We start from the raw sequence: 22,826 nt of genomic DNA, 5'->3' as shown, positions 1-22,826 counted from the left end.
CCCAGAAAATGAAGTGTTGTTAGCTGGGAGTAATGCATCAGCTATTCAGTGGGATTCAGCCCAAACCTACTGTTGCACCCTCTGTTTTCCTATGTGTCCTTGCTGGGCTGAGCACAATTTAGCACATTGTCTTCCATGTGGTTGCACAGATGTGGTTTCAGGAAGAATTTAGCTCTGCAATTCTCTTGATTATGCACAGACCAGAATAGAACCCCACTTACTTTCCTATAACAGTTGTGGTTCTTTAGGGCTAACAAGAGAAAGCCATAGAAAACCTTATTTATCTTGATTTCAAAGATGCATTTACCACTGTACAACACAACAACATTTTCACTCAAGGTCAAACAGCATTTTATTGGGGGAAAAACTGTTCAAAGGGATTAAGGACTGGATTAGGAAAAGGGAACAGAGGGTGCCAATAAAAGGAAGCCATTCAACTTGTAGTGAGGTAACAAGCAAAGCGATACAGAAGGCTGGCATTAGTCCTGCTTTTGTTTATACAGTATATGAAACTCAGGAGGGTACCAAAAGAGGGCTAATTATACTAATGACAGAAAATAAGCACAGTGGGCTTCATTCTGCAAGAAACTGGGCACTCTGGCCCTGATCTAGCCAAGCACTTCAACATATGCATTGCTGGATTAGGGGCAGCACCGAGCAGGATCGAACCAGAACAGTGTGAACACATTCAAATGTCTTTGGATGGGGAACTGAAAGGCTCGGGTAACGGGATAAAGAGCTTTTTCCATCTAAGCATGTGTTCTAAATCTGGGAGTGACCCAATGTCATTGCTGCTGAAGGATGGGAGAGGTCTGCTGGTATGTGATATGAGATGGTGGTCTCAGTACATTTCAGGATAAAGAATGAATGTGTCTTAATTCTAAACTATGTACTCACCCTCAGATTAGGTATGCTCCTCCAGGTCACTTTTGAACCTCATTAGCAGGGCACAGTGGGTAAGCTTTCATTTCCATTGTTCGTATTGGGCCGATCCTGAACATAAGGACTTCAGTATCCAGTATGGTTAACCCTGCAGCTCTCAAACATGTTAAACTCACTTTTAAAAAGAAAACAATCATAGAGGAAATAGCTCACTGGGAAACATAATGCAGATCAGAGACACAAACAAGATTTTCGGGGGGATGACTGTCAATCTATTTTACATTAAAATTATTGGCATGATTTTGGAAAAACTGAAAATGCAAACAAGGGGTTACCATAGAGAGAAGAACTGTATGGAATGTATATTGCTAAAATGTAGTATGTCACAATACACAGCACTAGTAAGTAATAAGATCAGAGGTCTTATTCTCTACTGCCTTTACACTCGGTCTGCACAGATGTAAATGGCTACACAAGATGAAAGGCAATGGAGTATCAGGCTCTAGAAGTAGAATGCTGTGTGCGATTCTGGTCACTTGACCTTAAGAAGGACATTTTTGAAACTGAAATGATGTCCCAGAGGGCAACAAAACTATGGCAGGATTTTGAAGTTTAGATTACAGATAAACTTCAGCCAGAGTCAGTGAGCCATTGCACACTGACTCTAGAACAGGAGGTCCTGGGGGAGGAAAGTTTTCCAATGGAGTTACGATCCAAGGTGCAATCTTCCCTCTGCTATGAGATAATGGAGGGAGGGGGAAAACACTGTTCCAAAAACGGATGGCATGGTCCACAGAGGATTTGTGGTTAAAGCACATTAAATATATACCTGTTCAGTGCACTGCTGCTGCAGCTTCTTCTGCCAGGACCTTTATGGAGTCCTGGTGAAAGGTAAAACTGCCTTCAGCTGTGAATAGGTCAAAGAAGTGCCTGCCATCTCCTGGAGTTGAGAAGCCTTGTTGTGCAGGAGAGGTGAACCTGGGCCAGATTAGTTAACTTAGGCAAATGTTAGCAAGAATCAGTAGATTTTATACTGATTTTTGTACCTTCTGATATATCACAGTTAGCTTGAAAGTTAACTTGTCAGCATATGACTCAGCTTGACATGGGATTGATATTTGTCATCACAAGAGCAGTCCTTGAAAGGACTGAGGCTGAGCTCTGGTATGGATGCTTATCCAAACTCTTTGGTTCAGAAATTGTGCTGGAAATGTCTTTAGAACAATTTTTTAAATGAGATTTCCAGTAGTTCTGGTTTCAGTTGGGTCAGTAATGCAGTAAGCACAACTTACTTTGTGATATATCAGCATTTCTACACCTGGTCAGTCCTATGGGAAACCAGCACAAGGTATTTTTATTATTTAATATATTATATGTAACATAGACTTTTTTCAAAGATGCCTCAATACCATGTTCATTCAGCATAAAGCCACATTCAGCAGTAACCAGAAGCTCTACAGGGCACCCAAGGGACAACCTAATTGTACAGGTTTCAGAGTAGCAGCCGTGTTAGCCTGTATCCGCCAAAAGAACAGGAGTACTTGTGGCACCTTAGAGACTAAAAAATTTATTAGAGCATAAGCTTTCGTGGGCTACAGCCCACTTCATCGGATGCATAGAATGGAACATACAGTAAGATATACATATATATATACACACACATACAGATAAGTTGGAAGTTACCATACAAACTGTGAGAGGCTAATTAGTTAAGATGAGCTATTATCAACAGGAGAAAAAACTTTTGTAGTGATAATCAAGATGGCCCATTTTGACAGTTGACAAGAAGGTGTGAAGATAGATTCAATATGTGTAATGACCCAGCCACTCCCAGTCTCTATTCAAACCCAAGTTAATGGTATCTAGTTTTCATATTAATTCAAGCTCAGCAGTTTGTCCTTGGAAGGATTCTGCGTGGACTCCTCCTGAAGCTAATGGGATAGGGTCACTCCAGCCACACAGGACATCATGAACTAAATTCATCCCAACTTCTTTAGAGACACTCTTAAAGGATACCGCTCACAGGCTGAATCTGACCCCATCAAGGCTAGCAAAGAATCATACCTAAAGATGTTAACTCCTCTGGGTGACAAGCAGAATGCCACATGAAAGCCAGGGCATTCATAGACAATCACCTGGCCTTGCCCATCTTATGGTCCCTGGGAGAGACCAATCATTAAGGGAGTTTTCAAACTTTTGATTATGTGGTTAAGAGTCAATAGTCCCTCCCCTGTATCAACAACCTGTGTGAGTACTCCTCTTACAACCATCTGCAAAAAGCACTACCTGGGCAGTTAACTAAATAAACGCCTATTCCTATACTCAGAGTAACTGCAAGTTGTTTAATTCTCAAAAGGCAAATGAAAAAGGAAAAGGGAAAACTGAAGGGAAAAATTATATCTCCTACACAGAAGAAATGTTTCACGTTAGATACATAGGGAGAGAACCACAAATATTATAGCCTAGAGCTGCTCAAAGAACAAGTTTATATTGTGTGGGAAATTCCAACATTCTGAAATTTGTTGTCATCCCAAAGTGCGATGAAATAGTTGAAATTTTTCACAGAGCAGAAATTCTGAAATATTTAGATGTGACATCAAAATGATCTGGAATGTTTTGTTTCAACAAAGTCAAAACATTATATCATCTCAAATATTAAATATGGATATAGTTGATTATTTTATATCAGTTGGAATGAAACAAAATAAGAAAATGAAAATGAAAGTAAATGAAAATTTCATTGAAATCAACATATTCCATGAAACAGTTCAGCTTCAACAAAACAGGATTTTCCAACAGAAAAGTGTTTCTTCTAAATTTTTCAGCCATCTCTATTTTAGCTTAAATTACCTATATATATCCATCTTTTAGGTAGGTTGGAAGAATGTTTATATTATTATCTGAATCAACTCCTGTCAAAGTCATTAGTAAGATATAATCAGTTTCTAGTTGATGGTTAAATGTAGAACATGAATATAAACAGCATTCATGATCGCAGCCCTAGCTACAGAGCAATGAAACATCTTCTTGCTCCCTACTCCCCCTAGGGTTGCCAACTTTCTACTTGCACAAAACCGAACACCTTTGCCCCGCCCCCCTCTGAGGCCCCGCCCCCTGCTCATTCCATTCCCCCCCCCGTCACTCGCTCTCCCCAGCCTGACTCACTCACTCACTCACTTACACCAGGCTGCCTCAGGCTCTGTGGTGGGGCCAGAAATGAGGGGTTCAGGGTGTGGGAGGGGGCTCTGGACTGGGGCAGGGGGTTGGGGTGTGAGGCAGTGAGGGCTCCGACTGGGGGTGTGGGGCTGGGGATCAGGGGTTTGGGGTGTAGGAGGGTGCTCCAGGCTGGGACCAAGGGGTTCAGAGGGCGAGATGGGGATCAGGGCTGGGTCAGGGGGTTGGGGGTAAAAGGGGTTGAGGGCTCCAGCTGGGAGTACGAGTTCTGGGGTGGGGCTGGGGATGAGGGGTTTGGGGTGCACAAGGGTGCTCCGGGCCGGGACCAAGGAGTTCGGAGGGCGAGAGGGGGATCAAGGCTGGGGCAGGGGGGTGGGGTGCGGGTGGGAGTCAGGGGTGCAGGCTCTGGGTGGCGCTTACCTCAAGCAGCAGAATGTCTCCTAGAAGCAGCAGAATGTCTCCCATCCGGCTCCTAGATGAGGCTGAGGTTCCTGGACAATACGAGCTGCAGAGCCAGTGCTTGGGGCAGGGGCAGTGCACGGACCCCCCTGGCTGCCCCTACATTTAGGAGTCAGAGGGGGGGCATGCCTCTGCTTCCGGGAGTCACACAGAGACTGCCTTAGCCCCACTGCGCTGCCATCCAGACTTTTAATGGCCCGGTCAGCGGTGCTGACTGGAGCAGCCAGGGTCCCTTTTCGACCGGGTATTCTGGTTGAAAACCAGACACCTGTGAACCCTAGCTCCCCAAGCAATCACAAGCCCTGATGGCACAGCGAGTAAGAAGAGCTATGTACAATGTCTCCACCACACTCCCAATCCCTGCTGGTGCAGAGAATTAAAGGATGAACCGGGGAATCAAACCTCAGTCTCTCTCACAGTAGTGTAGAGTACAGGCCAGCAGGCAGACCATTTTTAAATACTTTAACAAGGCTTTGTAAATTGTATAATTACAGTGGTTAGCAGAAAGCTTTTTGAAAATCAGTGTTTGACAGCACTGAAAAGAAGCACTTTAAGCTTTTGAAGTGGCAAGTTTTAATAGTGCCAAAATAGCACCAGAGAAAGTATCAACACAGAAAAGGGGGGACTGGAGCAGAACTGGTGCTGCATTTGGAGAGCCAGGAGTGAAGTCTATGTTGTTAAGGAATCATCTGAAATGGAGCTGGTACTGTCATGGCAGGACTGATAATAAGGGTGGTATACTTCAAACGAAGGAAAAAACAAATTTTACAATTTCTAAAGAGTTAAAAGGAGATATCTGTATCTGCTCTCAAGAGTACATGAAATTATACAAATGCTCCCAAAGGTTCTACCTTTTGACATTAATTGGACACTATCAACTTTAAAATCATATACCTCAAACAAACAATTTTCTATAAATATTACTAACAGCACCCTAGGTTATTTTTTTTAACCCAGGGGGCTTTTCGTCATGATGTTTGTTTACCTCTTGCATTTCTCTTGGTTTGGACAATTAAAAAACAAATTCAGTCTGTTTTGCTGTTGTTTATAGTCAGATTTGTTTTCAGGATCTCAATGCTGAATTGCTTAGGTTACAAATATTTCATGCATATGCTTAAAGTGTTGCCAGCACCTGAGATTTTATTGTGACTCTTGCAATATTTCTTGTTTTTCTTAAGGCCCCAGATTCAGGAGTGATTCCATTACATCAAAATCTCAGCTTTCACTGAAATTTAAAAAAAAAAAAAAAAATGTTATCCCTCATGGTTGTAGAGAAAACCTGAAATGTGAAGGCTAAAAAAAAAGCAGAAAACAAAATGCTCCCAATACCCTTTATCTCTCATGATTTGATGCCAATCTCATGTTTTTCTAGGATCTGACTCATGATTGTTGAATGACTGGCTGGGGGGGTGGGGTGGGTGCGGGGAGGGCAATACCATGCTTAGTTGTTTTTAAATGACTCTTTTCACTGAAGCTTTTTTTTAAAAATAAACATGTTTTTACACAGTCTAAAATTTTGGGTCTACTTTGCATCGACAGTGTCTCTCTCAAAAACAATCCTGCAAATAGAGAAAAATGTTCTCATATCCATTAAAAACACATCTAATCAATTAATCTGTGAGGGACTATGACTAACTTTATCTCACAGCTGAGACATAAAGCAAATTCTCTTTGGGAGCAAAAAATAAAGATTAGATTATTCACAAAGAGGCTAAAATACTGTTTTCCCTGTGCAATGAGCCTGCCAATACAAAACAAGAGGAAAGAGCTAAATATCACGAAAGAAGCTTTTCTGCAAGAAAAAAGGTTCAGTAGTGTTACTGTGTCTTGCAAAACACCGAGTTTACTTATGAACAATCTGGCAGTGCTGAAATCACAAAATAAGGTCCATGAGTAAAAACAAAAGGACAAATACAGCAAGTAACATCTTCAGGTTTTTTTCAGATGCTGGATTTTGAGCTATCACATGAACTACAATTCTCCTCATTTTGACCCAGTTGGGTTTAAGATCCTGTTTCTGCAGTCTCAAAGCAAGTTGTCCAACTGACATCAATGAAACTACGCACTCGAATAAGATGAGCAGCAATTGAATGTGACCTCTGACACTATTAATTATGAAATTTAAATTTATATTGAATCAAAATTATTTTACGCTAATAAAATAATTAAAAATAAAAGATATTGTTAATTAAATCAAATGTATACTTATAAGTAGGGGTGTCAAATGATTAAAAAATCATCACAAATTATTCGCAAGATTAAAATGTAGTTGCCATTAGTCACAGTTTTAATTGCACAGTTAAACAATAACAGAATTCCATTTTAAATTTATTATAAATTTTTGCATGTTTTTCTACATTTTCAATTATATTAATTTGAATAACACCACAAAATACAAAAGTATATAGTGCTCACTTCATATTATTTTATTATAAATATTTGCACTGTAAAAAAGATTTTAAAAAATCTACAGGTCAAAGCATGAAAGAGCATACGAATGTTTAGCATATCTGGCATGTAAATACCTCGCAACACTAGCTACAACAGTGCCATGTGAATGAACGCCTGTTCTCACTTTCAGGTCACATTGTAAATAAGAAGCAGGCAGCATTATCTCCCGCAAATGTAAACAAACTTGTTTGTCTTAGTGATTTGCTGAACAAGAAGTAAGACTGAGTGGACTTGTAGGCTCTAACGTTTTACATTGTTTTGTTTTTGAGTGCAGTTATGTAAAAAAAAGAATTCTACATTTGTAAGTTTCACTTTTATGATAAAGAGAGTGCACTACCGTACTTGTAATGGGGGAACTGAAAAATATTATTTCTTTTGTTTATCTTTTTTACAGTGGACATATTTGTAATAAAAACAATAATATAAAGTGAGCAGTGTACACTTTGTATTCTGTGTTGTAATTGAAATAAATATATTTGAAAGTGTAGAGAAACATTCAAAATATTTATAATAAATGTAAATTGGTATTCTGTTATTGTTTATCTGTTTGATTAATCGTGACTTTTTTTTAATCTTGTTGATTTGTTTTTCTTTAACTGCAATTAATTGACAGCCTACTTATAAGCCTCAAAATAATTTAAAATGTAGACAACATCCTCGTGGAGTTACTTGAGCCATGTCATACCATCATAGGGATACACTGCTTTTTTGTTTTGGCACTTTGTTTGGGACTTTGTATACTGTTTTAGAAGTTAAAAAATGTCAATTACAGGCATTGTTTCTACATATTAAATAGAGAAAATGTTTTGAATGGTGTAGGGTATTTTTGTTTTATGCATTTTCCCTCTCTGATGGGCCTGTTGCTAAATAGTGAATATTTAATGATCTTTAAGTCTTGCAGGTTCTTAGCCAGTAAAATGATTAAAATGCCATTTTCCTTTCTATCTTCTTGGGGATTGTCCATCAGGCAACAGACATGTAACTAGCTTATTCTTCTCAAATATTTTTTCTAATTAGTTAATGTTTACTGAAATGCTTACCTGTCTGTTCTCTCCCCCTCTGGGGCAATGCATAGATGTTTAGAATTTTGGATGTTGGCTAGTCATTTTTTAAGGCATACGCCTAACAAGGGCCCTGAGTTCTATTGTCAGTTTTGACACAGACATCCTTTGTGACTTTGGGCAAGTCAGTTAAGACAAAATCCTGATCCCATTGCAGTCAATGGCAAAAGTCTCTTTGATTTCAATAGGAGAAACACTGGCTCCTTTATACCCTTAGGTAAAGATTTGACTGTGAAATTCACCCAAGTGCAGGGAGCCAGCATCAGACATCCTTGTGCTGATGGGGACACGCAGGTAGTGCTGTGTACATGGGCATGAGAGGGTGCCGCATAGCAGCTGGGGAACTGGAGACCATTTATGGAAAGGAGGAGCCTATACAGGAAGGATGAGCTCTACCTCAACCAAAATGGAATTAGACTGATGGCATGTAAAATTAAAAAGACTGTAGCGGAATTTTTGAACTAAAGGCTGAGGGAAAGATGCCAGGTGCAGAGGAGCACACGGTTTGGGCAGAGACATCCCGAAAGAATGAATTTATTAAAGAGGAAATTATATATCCTAGTAAAAAGGATAGGGGAAAAAAAGATGGTAAAGTACAGATAGGAGCTAGTGACAAAGTACAGGTAGTAAAACATAACAAAACCCCACTTAAATATAACACATGAAGGCAAGCAACTGAATACTGACAAAATGTACAAATGCCTATTGATTGAATATATGTCACCTCAGAAAGAGATGCAAAGATAAAATTTCTAGACACCATAAATGACTTTTTTTTTTTGGAGTAGCTAGTCCTGGAGTCCACAAGGGGAGAGGCAATTCTTGATGTAATCCTAAATGGTGCACAAATTCTGGCCCAAAAAACTGAACCACTCGGTAATAGCAACAATAAAGTAATTAAATTTAACATGTGTGTAGGAGGAAAAGACCAAAGAAACCCACTACAGATGCATTTAACTTCAAAAAGGGGAATTAAACAAAAATGAGGAAGCTAGTTAAATAGAAATTAAAAGGAACAATCACAAGGGAAAAATCCCTGCAAATTATATGGAGTCTATCTAGAAACACCACAATAGAGGCTCCAACTAAAATGTATACCACAAAGAAAAAAATGCCAGCATGGCTAAACAGCAGAGTAAAAGAGGCCATTAGAGGCAAAAGGCATCCTTTAAAAATTGGAAGTCAAATCCTAGTGAAGAAAATAGAAAGACGCATAAACTCTGGCAAGTCAAGTGTAAAAGTAAAATTAGGCAGGCGGGCCAAGAAAAAATTTGAAGAGCTAATTAACTAAGGACACAAACACTAAATAGCAAAGCAATTTTTAAGTACATTAGAAGCACGAGGCCTGCCAAACAGTCAGTGGGGCCATTGGATGATCAAGGTGCTAAAAGAGCACTCAAGGAAGACAAGGCCGTTATGGAGAAGCGAAATTAATTCTTTGCCTCGGTCAGCACTGCAGAGGATGTGAGGGAGATCACCATACCCAAGCCATTCTTTTTAGAGGAGGTTTTGAAACAAACAGATAAGCTAAACAGTGATAAGTCCGTATGCCCAGATGGGATTCACCCCAGAGCTCTGAAGGAACTCAAACGTGAAATTGCAGAATTACTAACTGTGGTATACAACCTATCACTTAAATCAGCTTTGTACCTGATGACAGGAGGATAGCTAATATGATGCCATTTTTTTAAAAAAGCTCCGGAGATGATCCCAGCAATTAAAGGTCAGGAAGCCTGACTTCCGGACTAAGCAAACTGGTTGAAACCATAGTAAAGAACATAATTATCAAACACATATATAAACACAGTATTTTGGGGAAGACTCAACTCTGCTTTTATAAAAGAGAATCATGCCTCACCAATCTATTACAATTCTTTGAGGGGGTCAACAAACATGTGGACAAAGGTGATTCAGTTGATATAGTGTAGTTGGACTTTCAGAAAGCAATTGACAAGGCTCACTAAAGGCTTTTAAGCAAAATAAGCAGTCATGGGATAAGAGGGAAGGTCCTCTCATGGATCAGTAGCAGGTTAAAAGGTAGGAAACAAAGAGTAGGAATAAATCGTCAGTTTTCACAATGTGAGAGGTAAACAGTGGGGTCCCCCAAAGATCTATACTGGGACATGTGCTGTTTAGCATATTCATAAATGATCTGGAAAAGTTGGTGAACACTGAGGTGGCAAAATTTGAAGACGATACAAAATTACTCAGGATAGTCCAAAACTGATGGCGAAGAGCTACATAGGGATCTCACTAAACTGGGTGACCGGGCAACGAAATGGCAGATGAAATTCAATGTTGAAAAATGCAAAGTAATGCACAATGGAAAAAATAATCCCAACTATATGTACAAAATGAAAGTGTCTAAATTAGCTGTTACCACTCAAGAATTTGTGTCTATTCAATTGTTGTGACATCAATAGTGTCATGCAAACATATAAAATTTCCAAAAGATTCTTGAAAGAGGGGTGATAGTGGGTTGTCTATCTTATTAATATTTATTTAATAAATTATATTTAGTTTATAAAAGAAATAATCATGATGCATCACCCTCATCAGATGAAACTTTCTTCAGAATACACAGTGGCACAAATCTATATCTGCAACTTCATTTCCATTTAAAAACAAGATATCAAATTAGATGCAGGATTGGAGGTGGCCATATGTTAAAGTCATTGGACTGGGACTCAGGAAAACTAGGTTCACATCCCAGGTGACCATGGCAAGTCTTTAACCTCTCCTCGCATCACTTCTCCATCTATAAAATAGTAGGCTAAAGTCATGGGTATTCATGAATGAATTTAAAAAAAAAACTTTGTCAAAGTTGCCCAGAGCATTAAAAGGGTTCTCTTGTGTTATATTTCATAAAAATCCAAATAAATAACAAAACTAATACGGAGGCACTCTGATACTGTAGAGATGAAACCATATACATACCCACATTGAAATTAAAATAACATTGTTTTCAATTTTTCTTAGAGTGGAAAATTTAGATCTGTTCCAAAGTCCATTAATGCTAATAGGGGTCTTTCCATTGATTTCAGTGGGCTTTAGATCAGATCCAGTATTTGTTTTTACCCTTGGATTATGCAAAAGTGAAATTGGACAGATTTTACTCAAATGTTCCCAGTAAAATTCATCTCCAGGCTGAAACTAAGCACGAAAAGTTTCAATCCAAAAAGGAGACTTTTAGATTGTTATGGATGTGGAATCTGGAGGATGTAAAGCAAGTTCCCTTTAAGCTTGTTGCAAGCATTTGCTACTATGTTACAGCTCTAATTTGCACATGTTTGTGGGTTGGAATGTTGTTGTGGAAATTGTAGTCGCTTTTTCTGTTCTGCCACTTGCTCTTGAGAAAACTGCCTAATTAAAAGAAATTATGTTTTGGTATTCTTGTTGATATATGTAGAAATCTTCTAGCACAGCTACCTAAAATTAAATATAATTAACATATTAATTATTGTATTATTATTACTATTATTGTTTTTTGTAGAAAGAAAGAAAGAAAGAAAGAAAGAAAGAAAGAAAGAAAGAAAGAAAGAAAGAAAGAAAGAAAGAAAGAAAGAAAAAGAATTCTTAGCTCTTTTATAGCACTTTTCAGCTGTAGGTCTTCATGCACTTTAAAAAGGAAGGGAAGCAACAGTGTTCTCACTTTACATATGGAGAAACTGAGGCACAGAGAAAGGGAAATTGACTTGCCCAAATCACAGAATGGAACAGTGAGAATAAAAACCAAATCTGCTGCCTCCTAGAACAGTGCACTAACCTCTGGACAACACTGCCTCCCCTCTTCCATTTGAAAGCATATGGAAGATTCAGAGGAAAATAAATAATTTTATTTATGTGGTAGAAAGAAGTTATAGTAGCATCAGAATACAGCACTTCACTGTCAGTCAGGAAACTAAAAAACAGAACACATTTTTCAAATTATAAAGAAGCAATGAGAAACAGCCCTGTCTGCAGTGACCTGAATCATTTTGTATATTTAGCTAGTTTAATACTATTACTAATTATAATACTGGGTTCGGCATGCAAGCCTGTAATCCCAGCTACTTGGCAGGCCGAAGAGGGCGGTTCTGGGCTGTGATGCACTATACTGATCGGGAGTCCAGTGCCACTGACAGCCTGGCCAGCGGGAGGCTGAAGGACTGGCTAGAACAGTGGTTTTAAAAAACTTTATTTTCTGGCAACCCAGTTGAAGAAAATTGTTGATGCCCGCAACCGAACGGAACTGGGGATGAGGGGTTTGGGGCATGGGAGGGGTCAGGGCTGGGGCATAGGGTTGAGGTGCAGGGGTGAGGGCTGCAGGGTGGGGCCGGGAATGAGGGGTTCAGGGTGTGGGAGGGGGCTCTGGGCTGGTGGTGCAGGCTCTGGCGTGGGGCCAGGATGAGGGATTTGGGGTACAGTAAGGGGCTCAGGGTTTGGCAGGGGCTCAGGGCTGAGGCAGGGGATTGGTGTAAAGGGTTGGGTCAGGGCTTACCTCGGACGGCTCCTGTCAGCGGCGCAGCGGGGGTGCTAAGGCAGGCTTCCTGCCTGTCCTAGCACCACGGACCGTGCTGCACCCTGGAAGCAGCCAGCAGCAGGTCTGGCTCTGAGGTGGAGTTGTGCAAGCGGCTCTGCATGGCTCTCGCCTACAGGCACCGTCCCCCTCCCAGTGCCCATTGGCTGGTTCCCGGCCAATTTGAGTGCAGAGCCAGTGCTCGAGGTTGGGACAGCGCACAGAGCCCTGTGGCCCGCCAGCCTAGGAGCCGGACGTGCTGCTGGCCGCTTCTGGGGGGCAGCACAGTTTCAGAACAGGTAGGGACTAGCCTGCCTTAGCCGGGCAGCAGCACCAATGAGACTTTTAATGGCCCGGTCGGTGGTGCTGACCAGAACCCTCATGACCCAGTGCGTTACATTCCGCGACCCAGTATTGGGTCATGACCCACAATTTGAAAACCACTGAGCTAGAACAACACGAACGACTTGTTGTGATCAGCGCTCTCTCTGTGAGGGCTAACGGACTGATTGATCAAGGTGATATCAACTAATTATAATATAATAGTTTTATTTTGTAGACAGATCATTAATTTTACTTACAGTTAACAATGAAATTTCCTCACAATAGATTTGTGCAACATCCAAACCACTGCATGTAAATAAACTGCTACAACAACCTCAGCTTCAGCTTCATGGAGAAGACAGAGGGTTAAAAAGCTCCTCTAACAGCACATCAAGCAACCCACAGCTAGAACTGGGAAGGGCAGCACAATAGGATTGTCACCCAAGGGACAAGACACAGCACAAAAGTGAAGACAATTTCTCCCTGGAACATTGCATGAAAATCCATTGAGACCTATCAAAGAAGGGTGTTCCCTTCCATAAAAGGGATGCTTGTTTTTCTGTTGTATTACCTATCCATGTTCTAAGTCATTTCCCCTTTGCCCCTTAGCTGCCATTTCACTGGAAGAGGAATCTTTCCCATTGTCAGCCTGCATCCCCCACTGGAGGCCGGAGATGTGTTTGTTGGCCAACAAAAACAAACAGGACCACTGAAACAAAGAAGTCGACTTTTCCTCCAGAAGGTGAGGAAATCATGAAAGGGCAGATTTGTCTGAGGACAATCTTCTACACAAAGGTGTGAAACTAGCCTGATACTTTGTAATGCTAGAAGATTGGGGAGGGGAGAGGAGAAAGATGAATGAAGTCATCTTACTGAAACAGAATCAACTGTGTCATATCAGGGAAAATGCTGATGGGACTGCAGATGAGGTACATGGACTTATCCTACAGCATCTAGGGTTAGTGTGTGTGCCATATAAGCACAGCCCTTAAGGAAAGGATGGGATGCAGTGGCACCCTCCCAGGGGAATCAGAGGGAGGGATTATTCCTCAGGGCACAATCCTTCTCCCAGCTCTCTGATGCACAGGCTACACCATCTGCAGGCCAACTGGGTAGTGAGGAAAGAGACAAACATGCCTCCTCCCTGTGGCTTTGGTGTGCTGGGCATCCTTTAGGGCACATGTAGGAAATAGTCCTGTGTTCCTGACAGTATGCAGGGACTGAGTGCACAAGGGGGTGGGGAGGGGGGGAGATCCAGTCGCAAGCTGGCCCATACAGAACAACCAGAAAACTATTCAAAAATAATCTTCCTCCACAATACAAAAATCACATGTTTTATTCATCTGTTATCATGCACCGTAATGAAAGTTTTCATTGTTTTCCACTGAATCTTCTGCAGAAAATATTGTGGCTCATTGTTTCAGCCACACCTCCACTGTAGTAGTAATAAAATTTATTTACTGCTTTTCAGCTCAGGATTTTAAAGTACTTTTCAAACACCGGACCCAAGCCTGCAATACTTGAAATCTGAGGCCCGATTCTGCAAGGTTTCTGACTGCCTCTTTTTTAATGCTCAATGCATTAAAATTAATAGGATCCTGGCAGGATCAAACGATTAAACCTGCCTGTGGAATCAATGGGAGATTTGAGTGTGCAAAAAAATTTAAGATTCAGCCCATTAGTTAATTAATCCTTACAACACTCCAAGAGGTATGAAAGAATTACTTCACCCATCACTAAAAGGCAGTCACTTCTTGAGTGGTATAAAGCAGCTGTTGTCAGTACACAGAAACAGTACACAACAGTTTCAATCAACAGATAAATTATATAACTAAGTATTTCCATTTCTACAGTTTGTCAATTGTAATTCTTCCTTGAAATAAGCTGTTACAGTGTAATTGTTATTAGTCTACACTAAAATATGCTTATAACGAATGGTCATAAGCAGTAGCATGAATGAATAGTTGCCAAGCAACCAATAAATAAACTAACGGTTCCAAATAGCATGACCTCTCTTTAAAAAATAAAGCTCTAACCATAATCATTTTTAAAATCCATTTCTGCAGCAAGCAAAATCATGTTTGGAATTCCAATATAGGTCTTCTTAATACAAACTGAAACCAAATCTGTCATGCGACACATCAGAGACAGCAAACCAAGCATAGTCAACCCACCCCCTCAGATTATGGTGAGTGGCAGGGAGTGGAGATGGAAAATGGGCCAGGTAATAAACTGTAATCCAATATGGAGGGGTCAACCGCATTCATGATTAAACAAGAGCATTAAAAAGATTGGTTATATTAAGTACCTTCAAACAACATCAAGAAGAAGTCTTCTAGGATTTTAACACCATAAACCAATCATGAGTTAAGGTAAAAGAAGGGGAAAGACTTTAAAACTGAGAGGACAGATACAGATTAAAATGTTTTGAAATCTATATAATTCACCATTTTATCTTTATAAACTCTTACAACTGAGCCTTGCTGAGTGAATAAGCAGAATTAAGGTGCCTAGAGCACTGACCTTTTAGATGGATTCAAATAAAATTGACAAAGAGAGGCATAAATCTTAAACCACTTAAAAAATAATACACCCACTCTGAGAAAACAATGGATGGTAATGTATTAATTTCATAATATTTTACTGTAGGATGGCCTCTTGGGTGATGGAAGCTGAATTTTTAAGGCAATAAATTCAATAATTGTTATATAAAGATCTTATGAAATAAAAGATAAATACACTGCAGTTTGCTATGTTTATCTTGCAAAGTTCACAAAATACTTTATTTAATCAAACCTCTTCTTTCATAAAACTGAGAGCTACTAATGGATTTGATGTTCAAATACTAAACAATGGTAGATGAGATTCATTCCAATTCTAAACAGTTCCCTCTCATTAAACCATAGAAGCCCTAAAGAACTAACATATGACTTGGATTGTGTAAACTCCTTGGGAAAGGGACCATCTTTGTTTTGTGTTTGCATATTGCCTAACACAATGGGGATCGATCCAGGACTGGGCCCCTCCATATTCCTGTAATACCAATAATAAATAATATTTCACTCCAGTAGAACATTAATCTGTTGGTATTCTTAAACACAGGAATTATGTTTTGAATTATAGCAGGCAATACAATAATCCAAACAATAATCTCCATGCATATTTCATAGTCACACTGAAAGGAAGGCCAATTCATTGCATAGTACCATCTGCTTTTTATGATGGAAGAGCGTGAAAAGCCTTCCGTTAGCTACCAGAGCTGTAACTTTCTGATTAACATCCATTTATATTAATGCTGTGGCACAATGCTAGATGTATAGATCTGTTTATCAAAAGCCTTCACAGCTAAATTTCTTTGTACCTGCTTTTTCTAATTAAGTACAGGCTACATTACATTATATCTAAATTCTCTACTGAGTGATATACCTCATCCAGCTAGCTAGACCCACGGTCAATATTAACAAATGGTCCTTCAGCATCCTTTTATAAATATACCCACAACTTCAGTGAGTAAGGAGTGCATGACTGGGCCCTTAAAATACTTGAATGTAATGTATAATGCTTGTACATAAAAACAATATGAAGGGCCTGTCAAGTTCCTTTCAATACAACTGGCAGTGTGTAATGTAAGGAATACCTTTAACTCCTTCTTTACATGTATTTTCTGGGCTTGCTCTGTAACACGCTCTCATTACAATACCGCATAGCACTTGCAATTCTAATTAAGTATTCCCAGTTGAAAAACATATAAAGGTGAAGAGGCAGATATTTTTTTCTTCCCAATTGTTTATTCTCTTACAATTACAGGTTGAAGAGTTAAAATGATCAGTTTTTTAAAGTTTAGAAAAACCCAACACGTAGGGATGAAAAGGTCATGTATCACCATTCAGCAAGAGTAGGACACTAATTGTAAAGTTTGTTAACAATGAAAACAAAGAGGTTCTCAGCTGCTTGTTACCGTGGAAAAATGCTACCAGACAGTATTTCTCTGAAGTTTTGATTCCACTGTGTTTTGTTCCACAATAAGCAATTTAACTGTCACACTTACTTGAAAGGAGGGGAGGAGAGAAAGAAGGTTGTATTGTTTTAAGGTGTTGCTCATACTAAAATAGGACTCACTTTAAAATCCCCTTAGGGACCCAAGCATATATATTTAGCAATAGAAGATGGAAAATATAGCATAACAGTCTGCTTTAGAAAAGAAATGATGAGCCATACTTTTCCCTCTAGTATTTCCCCCAACACTGATGCTTTTAGGGAGACTAGACATGATCCTGCAAACACTTCTTCACCCAGTACTCCTTACTCAAATGTATAGTTGCATTAACTGGGATGGGGCTACTCTACATGAGTAAGGGTAGGCAGGATGAGAGTTGGGGAGAGGAATGTGCTATATAGCTCCTACCCTGTTTTTTGATATAGGTAATTTGTTTCAATGGGTTTTGATTCCCCCTCCCTGCCATCTATTAAAAAGATGAAACTGTTCTTAATGCAATATAAATAAAAATCATTACAGAAATTCTTAAACTATAGAAAAATGTCAGCTTTAGGAAAATAGTTATCAACAAAATTACAAGTTTAAGGGTCACATTCTACACTTTAATCTTTGTAACTACCTATGAGTGTTAGAGTTCTGCTTGTGGTCTTTAACAGGGAAATTGCCTATAAACACTCGAAGTATTTAGTATCTAATAAGGCAAGAAACAGTTCACACAATGAAGAACCCAGTGGAAAAAAAATTGTTTGTCTGGCAATTCCATTACCCTACATAGATTTTCAAAGGAGAAAATCTAGCCAGGTCATTACAGGAATTCTGTACTGAAAGATCTGTCAATTAGTAGCATAAAAATCTGAATTTTAAATATCTTGTTAATACCTAGTATCCCATTTACTACCCCATTGATGCATCTGACTTGTAGAGTAAGACTGAACTAAAAATTTAGGGAAACGCTGAAAACCTCTGGTGAACAATCACTCACACAAGTAGACCTCAGACTTTGATGGCAGTACTTATGTGAGTAATGTGGAATGAACAATCTGGACCTTAATCCTAACTTTTGATGCAGATGACACCTTAGAAAGTGATCTCCAAAACTCCAGTGATGACCAGGAACCGATGAAAATAAAAGCTAAAACTTCCTAAAACTAGTCTTACATGAATTCTAGATCTCAAATATTGTTACTCAAATCACTCATGAATACTTGAAATAAATGGTGGATTTACAGCTCTCCCTTAGCTAAATCCCTTGCAAAATTTTCATTGACATCAGAGAGTGTAGGTGTGAGAGCAATACTATGGTTAACACAATAAATAAATGACTGTCATTTACATTTCTCACTCTGACCTACATCATACTCAGCTATGTCTAGCTATTAAAACAATATGTACCATATGAAAGTCATCAGTGACATTCATGTTTCAGAAATTACACGTCAGCTATCATTGGAAGCAGGACCTTCACCCACTTCCATCTGGATGTTTAGCAAGAACAAGTTTTACAAACAACCAATATGATTTAAAAAAAAATTGTCATGCCGATTATGAACTTCAGGTTCCTATTTTGTGGTTTTAGAGAACGATACCTACATTTAATCTCTTTGAACTTCAGTAGTATCCCTTGAGACGTGTTTTGGCTCAGTCTTACAAACTCAAGTTGGAAGCCAAGAAAGCCAGCATTTCTACACAAATTTTATTCAACACCTAAAATGTTAGACTATATGAGTCAGAATTACAATAGCAAATAGATTGATCCCATGTTTTCCAATGCTGAATAGCTTTCATCAGTATTTCCTCCAAATTTTAATATAATCAGAGAGTATAAAAATCAAAAAATAAAATTCTAAATTCACATGAAACCTCAATTAGTATAAAAATAATCACATCACAGTCTGTTTTCCAAATACGTATATTCAGTAGAACTGAATTCAACAGAACTGGCACTAGTTTTTTAAGGCACCCTAATTTCTACGTGTATTTTAATGGATCTTGGAATGAATTTGTCATACTCCATTTTACTGATTTATTATAGAGCATAAGTGTTTTATGGGTCTGATGCTGACACACAGAATTGTATGGCACAGTGTCACCACATTGTTGCCAAGTCCTTTGCCTCACATTCCCTTCTTCTTTGAGACTGTGGCACCTTTCAATATTACAACAAAAGACAACTGCAAAGCTGTGAGGAAATGAAAATACCTTGGAAGTGCTAGCATGGAACACATTTTCTTTCAGGGGGAAAGAGAGGGGATGGGAGATGGGACACCTCTAAAGGAACAGAGAACCTGAATGGCATCTCATGAGTTCAAGCACTTTCCCCCTCTCTTCAGCTTTTCTTCCTTGTGGTACTGTTCTTTCCCCTCAAAATCTGCTATTTTCCATACAGAAAAGAGAGGAAAAAATAAATCAGCTTCTCCTCTTTCCCCTGAAAACCTCCCACATGCTGTGGCTGGCCTCCCTTTCATGCCCCACGAGACTACGACATTCTCTCTCTCTCTCTCCTGGCACCATAACTCCATCTACTGCTCATCTCTCCAGCAGGATCAGCGGCCAGCAAAGAAGTCTACAGAGGGAGATGGAAGTCCTTCTGTAGCTGAAATTTTTTATATCCCCAGCAGGGGGCCACTAAGGGAAGACAGGAAAGGGTACACAAAGCTGTCTCCCTCTCTTCCTCAGTGATTCCTTTTATATTCACAAATGAAAGAATGAAGTTGAGAAAGTATCAGTACAGCAGGGAACATGGTTGAGAGAAGAATCAAAATGTGCACGTCAGCTTGGAAAGGTGGGAGAAACACTAGGGGGAAGGAAACAGAGCAGCATTGCATGTGAGGAAAAATACTGAGGGAAATGAAGAAAATTACTAGAAGTGAGTGTTATTATTTATATTGCAGTAGCCTCCAAAGGCCACAATCAGGATCATGGCTCCATTGTGCTACACATTTTACAAAAAGATGGAAAGACATGATCCCTGTCCCAAAGAATTTACAATCTAATACAAGAGGCAGGGAAATATTGGGGGAAAGAGAAAAGTATGTGTGTGTGTGTGTTGGAGATATTGGTGGTGAGGAGGAGCAATCAGAAATGGCAGAGGAAGAGATCTTAGAGCAAAAGAGACCAGGAGTTTTGAGTGGGGAGGAAATCTTAATGATGGCATGGAGAGACCAGGATTACATGGGGAGAGACTGATGTGAGGAGACCACGAGTGTGTGTTGGGAGATCTTGGGAAAGTGACTCCAGGAGAATGTGTGGTGGGGGGGAACTTTTGGTGGTGGAGAGGGAGAGACTAGTACTGGATCAGTGGGAAAATCTTGGGATGGAAAGAGACCAGAAGTGGGTGTGTAGGAGAAGAGAACTTGGGTGAGGAGAGAGAAAGAGACCTGTATTGTGTATGGGAGGAGATCCTGGAGGAATAGACCAGTGTGCAGGGGAAGACTAGAAGCGAGTGAGTTGGGGGGAAGGGGGACATGGATGGGGAAGGAGACCACGTCTGTCTGTGGGGGAGATTTTTGGGGGTAGACCCAATGTCTACCCTGGAAGAGATTTTTTGTGGAAGTACAGATGTGTCTGGGGTTGAGGAGATATGGTACAGGGACAGAGGGGTGTCTGAGGGAGATTTCTTCAATGTTGGGCAGAAACGTGTACAAGTGGGTGAGAGCTAGGGGAACAAGAGTTTGTGTAAGGGAAAGAGGAAGTGTGTGTGTGTGTGTGTGAGAGAGAGAGAGAGAGAGAGAGAGAGAGAGAGAGAGAGAGAGAGAGAGAGAGAGACAAGAGTATGATCCCTGTCCCAAAGAATTTGGGGACAAGAGTATGTTTGTGCTAGAGAAAGAGAGTTCAGGAAATACAAGTGTGTGGGTGAGAGACAGTCTGGAGACAGGAACAAATGGTTTGTATGGTCTATGGGTGCTGCAGAAAGTTCAGAAAGCGGGATGGATGGGAGAGAAGCAAGTGAGAAGTATGGGCAGATAACAAAAGAATGGAATTATAGTGTGAGTGAGAGAATGAAAGAAATGTGTAAAGTAGGGAGACACAGGACAAGAAAGAAAGGAAGGTGAAGGACCGGAGTGGATGGGAAGAAAAGAGAGGGAAGTATTATACAGTACTGAAAAATCAGATTAAAGAAAACCAAACTGGGAACTATGCAGAAAAGGATACATAAAGATACACCATGAAAGGCAAGGAGAAAAAAAGGAAGGAAGAATATGCACAAAGGAGACGTAGTTAGTAACAATATTTCTTAATGGAAAGCATAATGTAAAAAATAAAACTGAAAAGTGGGGTGGATTAGAATAGGAGTTGGAAATGGGGAGCATACACTGAAATCTCACTATGGCAGCAAAATTCCTAGGGTTAGCCCTGCCTGGGAAGCTATTCATTTTAATTCGCTTTTCTACATTTAAAAAAAAAATCTCCTTCTTGGCTCTCCCCACCCTCCAACTTTAGTCGCACCTAAATGGCATTTATTTAGCCATTTCTAGTAACAAGCATTCAGTTATGCTTAAATGCGAAAAAGATCAGCTTTTGTGCTTAAATATTTAACATGGAAATATACTAACATAGCAAGTTTCCCTCCCCCCCTTCTTCCACATTCGACTCTCTTTCATTCATTCTTCCCCTTTGTTTAAAAAAAGAAAGCCAGGAAGACATCTGAAGTCAAAGGTATCCCTGCAGCTTTCTCCGAGCTGTCTGGGTATGATCTACCCTAGCGCCTTTTATTATGCCACTGGCTTGTGTTTAGGGATTCGTATCTTCCCTAGAAGAGAGGTATATCCCGGCCACAATGATGTGGTCTAGCTCTGGGCTGCCGAGGATAAGGGGATTCTCAGGCTAACAGGCATCCATCAGGCAAGGGAACTCGGCTCCGAGAGCTGGCTGCTGCAGGAAAGCAAAGCCAATGTGCATGTGTGTCTTGGCTGCTCCGGAGACATGGCTGGGGAGCTGTTTTACTGAAGCAGCCCAAATATTGGGGAACAGCCTTGGGAAGAAAGAGAAGGAGAGAGGAAACACACACACTCACACATACACCCGGCTGCTGATCTTACCTCCACATTGAAATACTGCTCCGCTGTGCACACGGGGGCACATAAAATCCAAAGCAAGGTTTGCAAGAAAAACACCCTGGGATGATGTACGAAATCCAACCGGCTTCCAGCGCTGAATGCGAGTAAGAGCATAGTGAACTGCGCCTCAGTGGATGGAAGAGCCCTCTTTCCCTCCGCTCTCTCTCCGTCCCCTCACACAAACAAACAGTCCCCAGTGTTGGTGGAGAACCCTAAAGACAGGTTCACCCACAACAGGGGAGGAGGAGGAGGAGGAGGAGAAGAAATAGACACTTCACTCCACAACACAGATAGCAGCAGCAGGGTCAGCTCTTACTCATCTTCGGTCCCGTAAGGGGGGGATGTGGCGTCCAAGTACAGCTGCAGCTCCTACAAGGCTTTTCCCTTTGCACAGCAGCCGCCTCTGTGTCCTCCTCCTCCTCCCCCTCCTGCTCGGCAAGGCCTTTGCTGCCTGGCTGCCTGTGCTCCCCTGCCCTGCCTGTGCTTGTGCCTCTCCTCTCTCTTCTCTCCTCCACTCCAGAATGTTCATCTGTAATCTACATAACTCCTCCTCCAGGGTCAGCCTCCTCACAGACATCTTAAAGGAGACAGTCCTGGAAGGCTGTCTGTCTGTCTGTGCTGGAATGGACCTGATCCCCCCTCTAAGGCAGGAGCTCTCTTACAAGCTGCTAGAACTGTTTGAATGAACAGATTTCCAAGAAAGGGAGTGGGATGAGTGAGTTTAACACACACACGCACACGATTAATCCCTAGTTAGGAACTCTCCTGCCCAATGAAGTTTGACAAATCTGTAAATTCCTTAAGTCCCTCAATTCATAGGAATGTGTTGGAGTCCACTTCTCCGTTTTCATCAGCTGCCCTGCTTGCCAAATATACTGTGACACCAAATTGTATGTGAGGGACAAAGTTAGCTTCTGTTTATA

General features: G+C 40.5%; 1 protein-coding gene across 3 annotated transcripts in view; it reads right to left on the bottom strand.

Annotated features, from left to right (window-relative positions):
* MMP16 (matrix metallopeptidase 16) overlaps positions 1–22,393 on the bottom strand; it is a 241,348-nt gene extending 218,955 nt beyond the window's left edge. The window contains exon 1 of one of the 3 annotated variants that reach the window (XM_084621483.1): positions 21,886–22,393. In XM_084621483.1, the coding sequence (XP_084477609.1) occupies positions 21,886–22,017 (132 nt within the window). In that variant the 5' untranslated portion in view covers positions 22,018–22,393. Of the gene's footprint in view, positions 1–897; positions 1,003–21,885 lie in introns of those variants that run through there. The other 2 variants (XM_084621484.1, XM_084621486.1) reach the window with 2 other exon arrangements.
* Positions 22,394–22,826: the final 433 nt, after the last annotated feature.

The sequence above is a fragment of the Lepidochelys olivacea genome (genome assembly GCF_965140295.1).
Source record: "Lepidochelys olivacea isolate rLepOli2 genome assembly, chromosome: 2".
NCBI classification, from domain to species: domain Eukaryota; kingdom Metazoa; phylum Chordata; order Testudines; family Cheloniidae; genus Lepidochelys; species Lepidochelys olivacea.
This window is presented reverse-complemented; position numbering and strand designations above follow the sequence as displayed.